At 39.7% G+C, this 11,324-nt stretch overlaps 2 protein-coding genes across 2 annotated transcripts; both read left to right on the top strand.

Annotated features, from left to right (window-relative positions):
• LOC144325293 (vomeronasal type-2 receptor 26-like) lies at positions 1-1,941 on the top strand. The gene is made up of 2 exons (XM_077918066.1): positions 1-288; positions 1,060-1,941. The coding sequence occupies exons 1-2, from the start codon at positions 1-3 to the stop codon at positions 1,939-1,941; spliced, it is 1,170 nt and encodes a 389-aa protein (XP_077774192.1).
• Positions 1,942-4,133: 2,192 nt separating this feature from the next.
• LOC114583381 (vomeronasal type-2 receptor 26-like) lies at positions 4,134-7,923 on the top strand. Its single transcript, XM_077918065.1, has 3 exons — positions 4,134-4,202; positions 5,954-6,080; positions 7,025-7,923. The coding sequence occupies exons 1-3, from the start codon at positions 4,134-4,136 to the stop codon at positions 7,921-7,923; spliced, it is 1,095 nt and encodes a 364-aa protein (XP_077774191.1).
• The last annotated feature ends 3,401 nt before the right edge of the window (positions 7,924-11,324 follow it).

The raw sequence follows: 11,324 nt of genomic DNA, 5'->3' as shown, positions 1-11,324 counted from the left end.
ATGATCCAAATATACCAGCATTTCCTGGCCTCAATATTTGCTGCAAAAGAGATCAATGAAAATCCACACCTCTTACCCAATGTTACACTGGGCTTCCATATCTATAATAGTTATTTCAGTCCAAGATGGACCTATCAGGCCTCATTGGAACTCTTCTCTACACAGGGCAAATTCATCCCCAACTACAAATGTGATAGGGTGAGCAATCCAGTAGCAGTCATTGGTGGACCTACTTCTGAAGTCTGTCTCCACATGGCAGATATTCTATGCATCTACAAGATTCCACAGGTAAAACAAGTGCATTTGGCAGATCAGTTTTTGAGACACAATTTGTCACATTCCTTGCCTTTAAATGTGGCTTTGCACATTGAAGATAAAAATTGTTTCCATTCAACATGCCTTTTGGGAGGATAATTGTGTGTGCTATGCTTGGGTGGCGATGTTGTGAAGAAGCTCCAATCCCTCTACTTATAGGGACATATAAACTTGTGAAATAGCTGGGAGGAAAAAATCTCTTGCCAATCTACTCTCATCTCCAAAATGTATCATTATCCTGATGTACCTTTTGCTAACCCCTTTTATGGAATGTAAGATTAACCAGAGGATGCCCTCAAGATATGATAAATATGTAAGTTATGAGGGATATCCAAGTAAATCATATACATATACTACATACACATTAGCAGATGTCAATTATTTTTAAATTCAGGTTTTATTTCCTTAGAACAAACAAGGACAGCCAAGACTGAGCCCTCCAAATAATGCAGACCACAAGTGTCATAATCCCTGATCATTGTCTATGCTCACTAGGACTGATGGGAGGTATCATCCAAAACACTTATTCATTATTGTGTTAAATACCTACGAATTAAACTGACATTATGTGAAATATGCCAGTGAACACTCCACTGCAATATTCCACGAGGGCACGCACTTGGCCAACGTAGCTCTGCCTTTGCAGTTTCAATGTATGTCTCCTCTGTGGTGACTGTTGAAAAGATTTGTTCAGGCCTCTTCAATACCATTTCCCCTTGCTTAAATAATTTTCTTTTTCTTTAGTTTATATATGGCTCTGCCCCAGTGAAAAATAAGAAAGCAGAAGCTGTTCTGTACCACCAGATGTTTCCAGATGTGGACCATCAGTATAAAGGGATTCTCCAGTTATTGCTGCATTTCAGATGGACATGGATTGGGGTCCTATCTGGCCATGATGACAATGTAGAGCGGTTTGTACACACTGTGGTTCCCATGTTTATCCAGAGAGGTATTTGCTTTGATTTCATGTTAAGAATACCCATTATGACTTTTTCCAATAATATTTTTGATATGGTGGAAGAAGGGGTCAAAACAAACTATCTGATCCTTAACAGCACTGTTAATGCAGTAATCTTTCATGGTGAAATTGATACCATGGTAGTTTTGAGAACATTTGCCAGTTATTCAGAAACTATGGATGAATCAACAAAGGGAAGAGGGAAAGTCTGGATTATGACGTCCCAGATAGATTTCACATCAGTTCCCTTTCAAAGAGGCTGGAACATAGACTTACTTCATGGTACTATATACTTTTCTGTTCACACCCGTGAGATAGAAGGTTTCCAGAAATTTCTTCAGATAATAAAACCTACTTTGGAAAACAAAGATAACCTTTTCCGGGAGTTTTGGGAAGAAGCATTTCTTTGTTCTTTCAACCCTTCCCTGGTAGATGGAGAGAATACAAAAATCTGCACTGGGGAGGAGAAGCTGGAGAATCTTCCTGCATCAGTTTTTGAAATGACCATGACCGGCCACAGCTACAGCATCTACAATGCAGTCTATACTGTGGCACATGCTTTGCATGCAATGATTTCATTGAGATTCAAACACAGAGCAAGAGTGGGTGAAGGAAGATGGAAGCTTCTGAGTCAGCAACTGTGGAAGGTAATATCTTCAGCATACTAAGAACTTTAGAACATAAAATGATCCCTGCTGAATCAGACCTATTGTTGTTCTTCAGTGGCTATTTTTAAGAGTCCCTTGATCTGTACTTCTTTTGATACACCCTCGAATTGCTTCGGCATTTTTGGTGCTGAATCACATTATTCATTCATGTTAAGTTTGTAGTCAGCTAGGACTCCTCAGTCCTTTTCACATGCACTGCTCTTAAGGCAGGTGCCCCCTATCTGCTTTGATATAGATCTACATATCACTCATAATGTATTTCATTTAATGACTGGTTGAAATTATTATTTTTTCTTCCAACCCATAACATTAAGCATTAGTCAAAACAAAAAAAATTCCTTCCAGTAGCACCTTAAAGACCAACTAAGTTAGTTCTTGGTATGAGCTTTCGTGTGCATGCACACTTCTTCAGATACACAGAATACTCTTTGAATAAGCATGTCAAGTTGACATATTTTGTGCTTACAAAGTCATAACATGAAATTTAATCCTAAATTTACCTTCCCAAAGAAATGCACCTGGCATTCACTTTATTGTCTTTTACACATCATGGTAAGATATTCTTTAGACAGCATGTTTATTCTTTTGAGCATTTTGATAAGTGGGATCATCTTAAAAGATGGTCCCTGTTGTGGGCAGGCCCTCAACCCAGTTCCCCCCACCGTGGCATGGGAGGAGTAATACCCTCATGCCGGGTCAATCACCCCACTCCAAATGATTGGCCAATCATTTTGAGTGGGGTGATTGTGGGGGGTATAAAAGTGCCAGCCCGATGTGTGCCAAGCACCTACTTTGCGCTGCCAAACACCCACCTACCCTCCCTTTAATTTAGGTGTCCTCTGGCCTTGCTTTGGACTTCGGTTGATCACCCATCTTGGAATGGGGACTGCGTAGGAATTTTTCCATTTGGCAGATTTGCACTAGCTTTTTGGTTTTCTCCTACCTCTTAGCAATCATCACAACCTTGTAAGGTTTGGCTGTTAGGCATTGGCTTATTGATGAGTGGGGGAAGGGATGTTGGCCATTGCCTGCCCCTCCATCATCCAAGGTTATTCCATTAAAGGAATCCAGGGCCTGGATCCTGTCTGAAGTCCGGTTGAGGGGCTAGGGCCATGCCAGTCCTCTGGGAACACCTGGGGAGATGCAGGGCTTCCTCTTTGGGTGGTTTACCCTTACCGACTTCCTGCAAAGGGGGCAGGAGTCCGATATAGTCTTTTGTCAATGTCTAAGCCAATACCACTCACATTTGGTGTAATCAATAAAGTTGTGGCCCAAATTTTGCCCATTAACCTTAAACCAAAATTCTGCATCAGTGTCAATTTCTTTATTCTAATGGGGGATGGCTTGAGGGTCTTGACACTCAATATGAATTAAACATAGAGGAAGTATGTCACTCAGCTGTTTTTATCTGATCTGATTGCATCCAGATTTAGTCATGCTAACAGTTATGATTATCGAGACAGGACTTTGTTGCTATGATTTCAATGGCTATCTTATTCCTTTCCCCACCTTTCCTTCACTTCAAAGTTTCTAAAAATGTATATAACAAACAATCCTTATATTCTCTCATCCCCAATAAATATTCCAATGTAAGAAATGCAGTCAAACATAACAGTTTTAAATTGTTTGGAAATGATTATATCAGTTTGGTATCTTCTACTCTCCATCTTAACAGATTGTCTCAGAATCACGCATGTTTAGCTGATGACGAAAAGGCAATATTGTCCTTTCCAGTGTACCATATTTAAATTAACATGTACCATACATGTTTGGACTTTGTGTTCCTGAAAATTGTAAGATGCTTTTGTAGTTTCTGCCTAAGGGCAATATTCCATATTTTATCCCAGTATGCTTCTAGAGCACAGTTAGTAGTTGTTTTCTAATGTTGTGTTATATTTCTAGTTGTAGACAGGAAAAAGAATAGCAATTCCTTATACAGTACATTATTATGATAATCTATATACAGATTTAATAAATCTCTCATCATTCCTTTACATCCTCATGAATTGCTCACATTTCCCCCACCAATTCAGCTCAACTACTTTGTGAGAAGCACCTCTTTTAACAACAGTGCTGGGGAAAAAGTTTCTTTCAATGAATATGGAGAGATAGAAGCTGTATTTGATATCATCAATTGGGTCACATTCCCAAACCAGTCTTTTCATAGAGTCAAAGTTGGGAAAGTTGAGTCCATGGCTCCCCAAGAAGAAGCGTTCAGTATTCATGAAAAAGGCCTTGTGTGGCCCAGCAGGTTTAACCAGGTAAGGTCCATTCATATAGTGGGGTCTATTTACCAGTCACTTCCACTGTGCTTTACAGTTCTGATACTGACATCGTTCTGTTCACCCGTGCGTTTAGGGTACACATGGGGACATATGTAGAAGTGGTCTTCTCTATGTGACAAGTAAGTTATGTCACCCATTCTTTTAACCAAAGAAGATCTTCCTCCTGGAAACCTTTGAAGCCAAATTAATAAATTTAACTTCAAACATAGTAATTTAGTGTGAATTTATCAAGGATAGAATTATATATATAATACAATGCAAAGCATGTTCTCCTTCATGGAGAGCACGTGTTGCGGTGGGGTCTAACAGGACATCCCCACTTGGTTACTGGGTGGGACCGTTGGGATGGCCATGACTGTGATTGGGCCAATTTGGGTTGTTGGGGAGAATTTGATGTTGCCATTTAGAGGGTAGGCCTGAAGGTTATATATTCTTGGTACGCAGCTTTTTTTCAGTCTCTTTTGCTGCATGCATCGGATCGTCCGCCCAACCTCCCTAATTTAGGGCTGTTGAATTTGACATTGCTATGCCTGTCATGGGGTTGTCTGCTTTTGGGGCAGGAGCCTGGTAGGAATTTTGGCAGATTGGCTGGTGCCATTTGGTTTTTGCAGTTAAAATTTGGTTGGTGGTGGGGTAAGGGTTGCCTGTGCCTGTCACTCCAATGCTGCTGCTGCAAGGGAATTCTGTTAAAGGAATCCAGAGGTTTGCCATACTTTTGTCCGTATCCCTGGAAAGGGCCTAGGGCCTTGCAAGCCCCTGGGAGCATGCAGGGAGGGGTTGATTGGTATGGTGCCCAGCCCCATTCTCTCCCCAATATTGTTTTCCTTTACTGGCTTTCGATGGAATCTGGAAGTCAGTTCTGTCCCAGGGCAGGGACAGATAGTCGTAACCAATGCTTAAGCAACCACTCACATGTATTTTAATAAAGTTGTGGCCAAAATTATGCCAAAAAACCTTAAACAAAAATTTCTGTGTGAATTGTGATTTATTTAGGGGGGTGGCTTGAAACGCAACTTACTGCCAATGTGTTTCAAAAAACAAGTTGCTGCACAGAGTTCCAATTTTTATGATATGTGCAAATGTTAACACCCAGAGTGGTTGGGCCAACCCAGTCTGATGGGCAGGGAACAAATATTAGTTGTTGTTGTTGCTGCTGCTGCTGCTGTTCTTTTTCTTCTTCTTCTTCTTCTACTTCTTCTTCTTCCTCCTCCTCCTCCTCTTCCTCTTCTTCTTTTTCCTGCTGCTGCTGCTGTTCTTCGCAGTGATAGCAGTGGCTCCAGATATTCCAGAGATATTGTTATTATTCCAGGTATATTGCCATTGTGGAATTCTAAAATAAACCCAACATATTTCCACATGGCCTCCAGAATGAGATTAGATGCAAGGACTGGAATTCAATATGCTCCTCATATTTTTAAATAGTCAATAGTGTCTGCAATGAGATGAGATCTAATTCTATTTAGCTGTTTCAATGTCATCTCCAGTTGTGAGTATTAGCCATTGGAGTGAGACTTTAGATAATAATATTATCTAAAGTAGCGCAGAACTGACCAACCAAAGGGGGCTGTAATTGTAATAATGAAATGCTGGTCTTTAATAGCTTTCTGGCTCCTGACCTCCATTGGCTGGCCTGTATGAGATAGCTCAGTAGATTTCCATAATACAGAACATTATTGATATGCAATTTTCCAAAGGAGAAACCATTATCCTCTTTCATTTGTGGACAGGCACAGCCCCTTTCTCTTTGTAATGACCATTGCCATTTGGGATATCATAAGGCAAAGAAGGAAGGAGAGCCATTTTGCTGCTATGATTGCCTTCCATGTGCGGAAGGAAAGATTTCCAACCAGACAGGTAAGGAAAGTTATGTTTGCTGGAAATGTTCAAAATTTAAGGATTATTGGGGCTGCTGATATGGGGGTTTGGAGTACTAATAGGAATCTCAGCACTCAGAGTGCCAGTCATCATGTAGGGGGGGGGAAATCAGAGTTCAAACACTAGGTGGAGATATACAAACTTGCTTGGAAGAACCACTAGGCTTGCAGCAGCACCCCCCCCCCATGAATACAAGGTGTGCTAAATGGCTATGGGATGGAGACTGATGTGTTGCGGCAGAAAAGAATATATGATAAGAGAGGAAGTGGAATGGAAAATATTGAACAGTGGGATTCCAACACTGCAAAATTTTGTTACAGATCTCAGTGCTCTCCTAGTCAACACCATGATTCAATTAACACCATGGTAGAACTAATACCAATCCTAATAATTTATTGAAACTTGCCGGAGGCAGTGATGCTGAGAGCTTTGGAGGAATTAAATATCTGCAGATTCTGGTAGAAAATTAATTAAAGAATATTTCTTGGATAAAGGTGCAGATTAGAACATCTATATTGATTGCATCTGACCCTTCACTTAAATGTGGTTCAGCACAGTTGTCAGCAATCTAAATCTAGCATCGCTTACATTTAAATATGTATTATAGTTGGAATATCCAGATTAATGCAGAAATAAAAATGGAGGAAATGACTGTTAAGATACCCATTCAGAATTAACATAAAGAGGAAATAGACATGTTCCAGATCCTTTCCAAGTGGTAATACCTGTAAGGTGATACTACTGGGCTTCCAAAGACATGTGTGGCCCATGAAAAATCTCTCCACAACTTGTTAGCGTGATTACATGAGGAGACTGTAAACTTGCATTTCTTATATCAGCATGGCAACTTTCATTTTAATTATATTTCTACATTTTTGTAATTCACATAAATGCTGTATAGAAATCTGGCTTCTCTTTTTCAGACATGGATGAATGCTTTCAGTGCCCACAAGATCATTACCGAAACGTGGAAAAAGATTCATGCATTCCAAAAGATATAAGTTTCTTGTCTTATGGAGAACTACTGGGGATGTCTTTGGCCTGTTTTGCTCTCTCTTTTGCTTTCATCACAGGGTTGGTGCTTTGGATTTTTATTAGGCACCGGGACACTCCCATAGTCAAAGCCAACAACCGCAACCTCTCCTACACTCTCCTCATCTCTCTCTTGCTTTCTTTCCTCTGTGCTCTTCTATTCATTGGTCGACCTGAGAAAGTGACATGTCTCCTTCGACAAACAGCTTTTGGCATCATCTTTTCAGTGGCAGTTTCTTCTGTGTTGACAAAGACAATCATTGTGGTCCTTGCTTTCATGGTCACCAAACCAGGGTCCAGCATGAGGAAATGGGTGGGGAAACAACAGGCCACCTCCATTGTTCTTTCCTGTTCCTTGATTCAAGCTGCTCTTTGTACTGTGTGGCTGGCAACTTCTCCCCCATTCCCAGATTTAGACATGCACTCAATGAGTAAAGAAATTGTTCTGGAATGTAATGAAGGGTCTGTCACCATGTTCTACTGTGTCTTGGGGTTTATGGGCTTGCTGGCCATTGTCAGCTTCTCTGTAGCCTTCCTAGCCAGGAAGTTACCTGACAGTTTTAATGAAGCCAAGTTTATCACCTTCAGCATGTTGGTTTTTTGCAGTGTGTGGCTTTCATTTGTTCCAAGCTATCTGAGCACAAAAGGAAAATTCATGGTGGCTGTGGAGATCTTCTCCATCCTGGCCTCCAGTGCTGGGTTACTGGGTTGCATCTTTTCCCCAAAATGTTATATTATTGTCCTGAGGCCGGAATTGAACAGCAGGGAGCAGCTAAAAAGAACAAGTTAATGATGCACCTGAAATTCTGGGACCCACATCCCCCATGGGAAAGCAACAAGACTTCTCCTAGAAATAAGTAATTTGTTTGATTGGCTTTTACTTAAGAATCATCATCTCAGATTTTACCTGGCAATGTTCCCTCTGCTACTGTTGTATTCTTTATTCCTCAATACTGTGGCTTTAATGTAGGAATAACTTTATTTAAATATGTGATGGGTTGTTGTCATCATTTTTAACTTGGCCTCACCAAGCGGAATATTAAAAGATAAGATGGCAGATTTTTTGTAGACATACTGCTATTTTTTCCTGCCACCTCTATGGAAGTACTTTATGAAGTTTGTGAAAATTTGTTGGGTTAGACCAATTGGAATTACAAGAAGAACACTCCCTGGCAATGGAGGATAGTTGAACCAACTGCAGCGGTGAAATATCTTCCGCCTTTTTAATAGTAGTTCATTTTCTCAGTCACAGATTGTTTGTAGTTGTTGAATTTTGCAATCAGAACAATGAATGTATATTTTAAATGCATTTGTTTGCTTGTTTGTTTTGTTTGCTTATATAAAAAGAACTGATTCATTGCACTACCCAAAGGCCATGACATCCTCTGAAACATCAATAATCATGAAATAAATAGTAAAACCACAAGCAAATCTACTAAAATCCTTTGGTACATAGAATAAAAGATAGTCCTCATATAAAATGTTCTTTCCCCCTAAGCATCCTTGCTGCCAAGGAACAGAGAGCTACTTTATAAGTTACAAAGCCATTGTCATTGTTCAGCAGCCATTTCAACTTTTTTCGTTGAACTTTATTACTTCTGTTGAAATCTACAATTTAATACAATGAATAGTATATATTATTTTTTCATACATGCAGCCGGTTACGTCTTGTGTGTTTATTAAATATTCTCTGGACAGCAGCATGAAGTTTGATATTAATGTTCAGCTTGCATGATTCAGCACAATATCGGAAAAATAAATATGCTTAGTAGAGCAATTGAAACCCATGGACCTAAATTAGTTACTAACTATTCATTATTTTCAATGGGCATGTTCTAAGCATGATTAACTTTGGATACAAGAACATGTGTTTGCTTGCTAGGAGGGAAAGCAACAATGCAGCACAGAGACTTGCCAATGAAGTAAGTAGAATCAGTCTAACTTAGCTAATGAATTACACGCACAATTTCTTGCTGTTCTGAGAGAGGGCATATTTGGATTCCTGATCAGATGTTTCCAGGAAGACAAGAATGAGAATGAACCCTCTCATAATTATGGGACTCTAAAACCAGTAGAAGTCAGACTTTCCAAAGTGGGGTTGGATTATTGTTTGGTACAGTCAAGATTTATTTCAATTATGAGGTTTAAAGTGTGACGGGGAGCTCTTTTCAAAAGGGCTATCAAATAGCCTAACATTGCTCTTTGAACCTATACTTTTCAGCATTTCAAGGAGCCAAATTGGTGGGTGATGGGGGTGGAACGGTTTTCATTGAAACCACTGCCAGATAGAGATTTGTTTCTTCTATTTCAACAGCAGTTTTAATGGAAATGACTTCTCCCCGCCTGAGAGAAAGGTGCACTCTCATGGTCCATCTCAAGCAAATGAATGATCAGGAGTTTGCTTTAGCTCCCAATTGTATATTATAAGCCACATCAGTTCCCACTGTACACACCACACTACATATGGCATCAGGTGCGGGGTGGGTGGCCATGATTTGGAGAAAATGGTCAAAACCTGTTCCTTTAATGAAGCGCATTTGGCCTTCAGGCTGGATGTTCACCACATATGTTTTAAGTCTTCTTTTTTCTGAGAAGCTTTTCTTGCTGTGGGTTATTACAAGTCTTTGTGTCTATTGCAACCAAGTGAAGAGAGAGGTTTTGCTGAGATGTGGTAAATATGTTTTGTGCATGTAATAACTGTAATTATAAATAGATGTGTGTCCCTTTAATTATCACATTAACTATGGTTGGTCATTAATTACTACTGCTCACAATATCAGCTCAGCCATAATCAATGCAGCTTTCTCTCAAGACCTAACAGAATTGCATCAAGCAGCAGCAAAAATACGAACCAAGACCTATAAATGCTTATAATAATCACTGCACCATTCAGAACTGGGGCTAGGAATAGTCAGGACTCTGCCAGTCTAATCAGTGATAATTTTAAACAAAGAACTGGTTCTCCATTCAAGTCAGGTTGTGCAATTGAGCAAATTGAATGATAATGTGGGGAAAGCTGAACTGGTGTACAGAAGGAACTGTTTCATGCAAAATCATGGGATTTGTGATATTGGTATTAGTGCTTCTGCCTCAGGTGTCAAGCAAGAGTCCAATTATTAAATGCAGACTCTGTGACCCTCTTCCTATTCTTCACAAGCATTACCAGCCAGGAGATGCTATAATTGCAGGCATTATGTCTCAGATCTCTATAATTTTCAAACCGATAACCTTCAAAAACCGTCCTTCTATTGACCTCTTTGAAGAAACTCTGTAAGACCTTAAATATATAAAAAATTAACTGATTTTACTATTGCATGTGATATATTCTTCTTCAGGAGTTCCAGTGTGAACGTTGAAAAATATCTTCCCTGATAAAAAAAATAAATGGGGAATTTCTACAGAGGGCCATCTCAGCCAAAATGTGGTGTGGGATAATAATATACTGTTTGGTTGGAATGGCTAAAAGGTGGGTTGGTTGCCAAAGGAATGGTGCAAGCTATAGTGTTGAAGGCAGCACCAGTAGGAACCTTATCTCATGCCCCTGTATGAGCTTCTGAAGCTATACTTAAATCATGAACATGCAAAAGAGAGAACACCTCTTCTCCTTATTTCACTATTCCACAATGAGATTTCCCATATTATAAGCTGTTGCACCTAAAATGTATATCCTACCCTTCTTCCTCAAAGGGCGATGAGGCTGGCTAGCAACATACAATCAAATAAAAGGAAAATGTGATCATAAAACTCCACTGTCTAAGGACTTTTGGAATTAAAATAACTGGAGTCTATGGTGGTTTTTGCTATTGTTGGAGAGATTAAGGGGGATAGCACAATACCAGGGTGAATTTATGGTTGAAAGCATTCTAATTTCTAACTATGGGGGGGGGGGAGTCAGGGAATTTCCAATATCAGGCAGCCCCTACTACAAAAAGAATGAGAATATGCGATCTCACATAGGATTCTGATTTATCAAATAATTCTGCATATAACTATGTTAATTCTGGAACTGTATGGAATACCCATTAAATGAACTCTCTGCCCCTCCCTAATATCTGCTATTTTCTTCCTCTTATAAAAACCCTACAGCACCTAACAATACCTATTTCCTTCCAAAAGCACGAACAAATGCAAACATCTTCAAATTGCTTCCGATCATGACCAAGGAAAGAAACCTCCTGGGGGAATTTCAGG

This window comes from Podarcis muralis, chromosome 13, assembly GCF_964188315.1.
Source record: "Podarcis muralis chromosome 13, rPodMur119.hap1.1, whole genome shotgun sequence".
Classification (NCBI taxonomy): domain Eukaryota; kingdom Metazoa; phylum Chordata; class Lepidosauria; order Squamata; family Lacertidae; genus Podarcis; species Podarcis muralis.
Note: the sequence above shows the minus strand (reverse complement) of the source record. Positions and strands in the feature narration are given on the sequence as shown.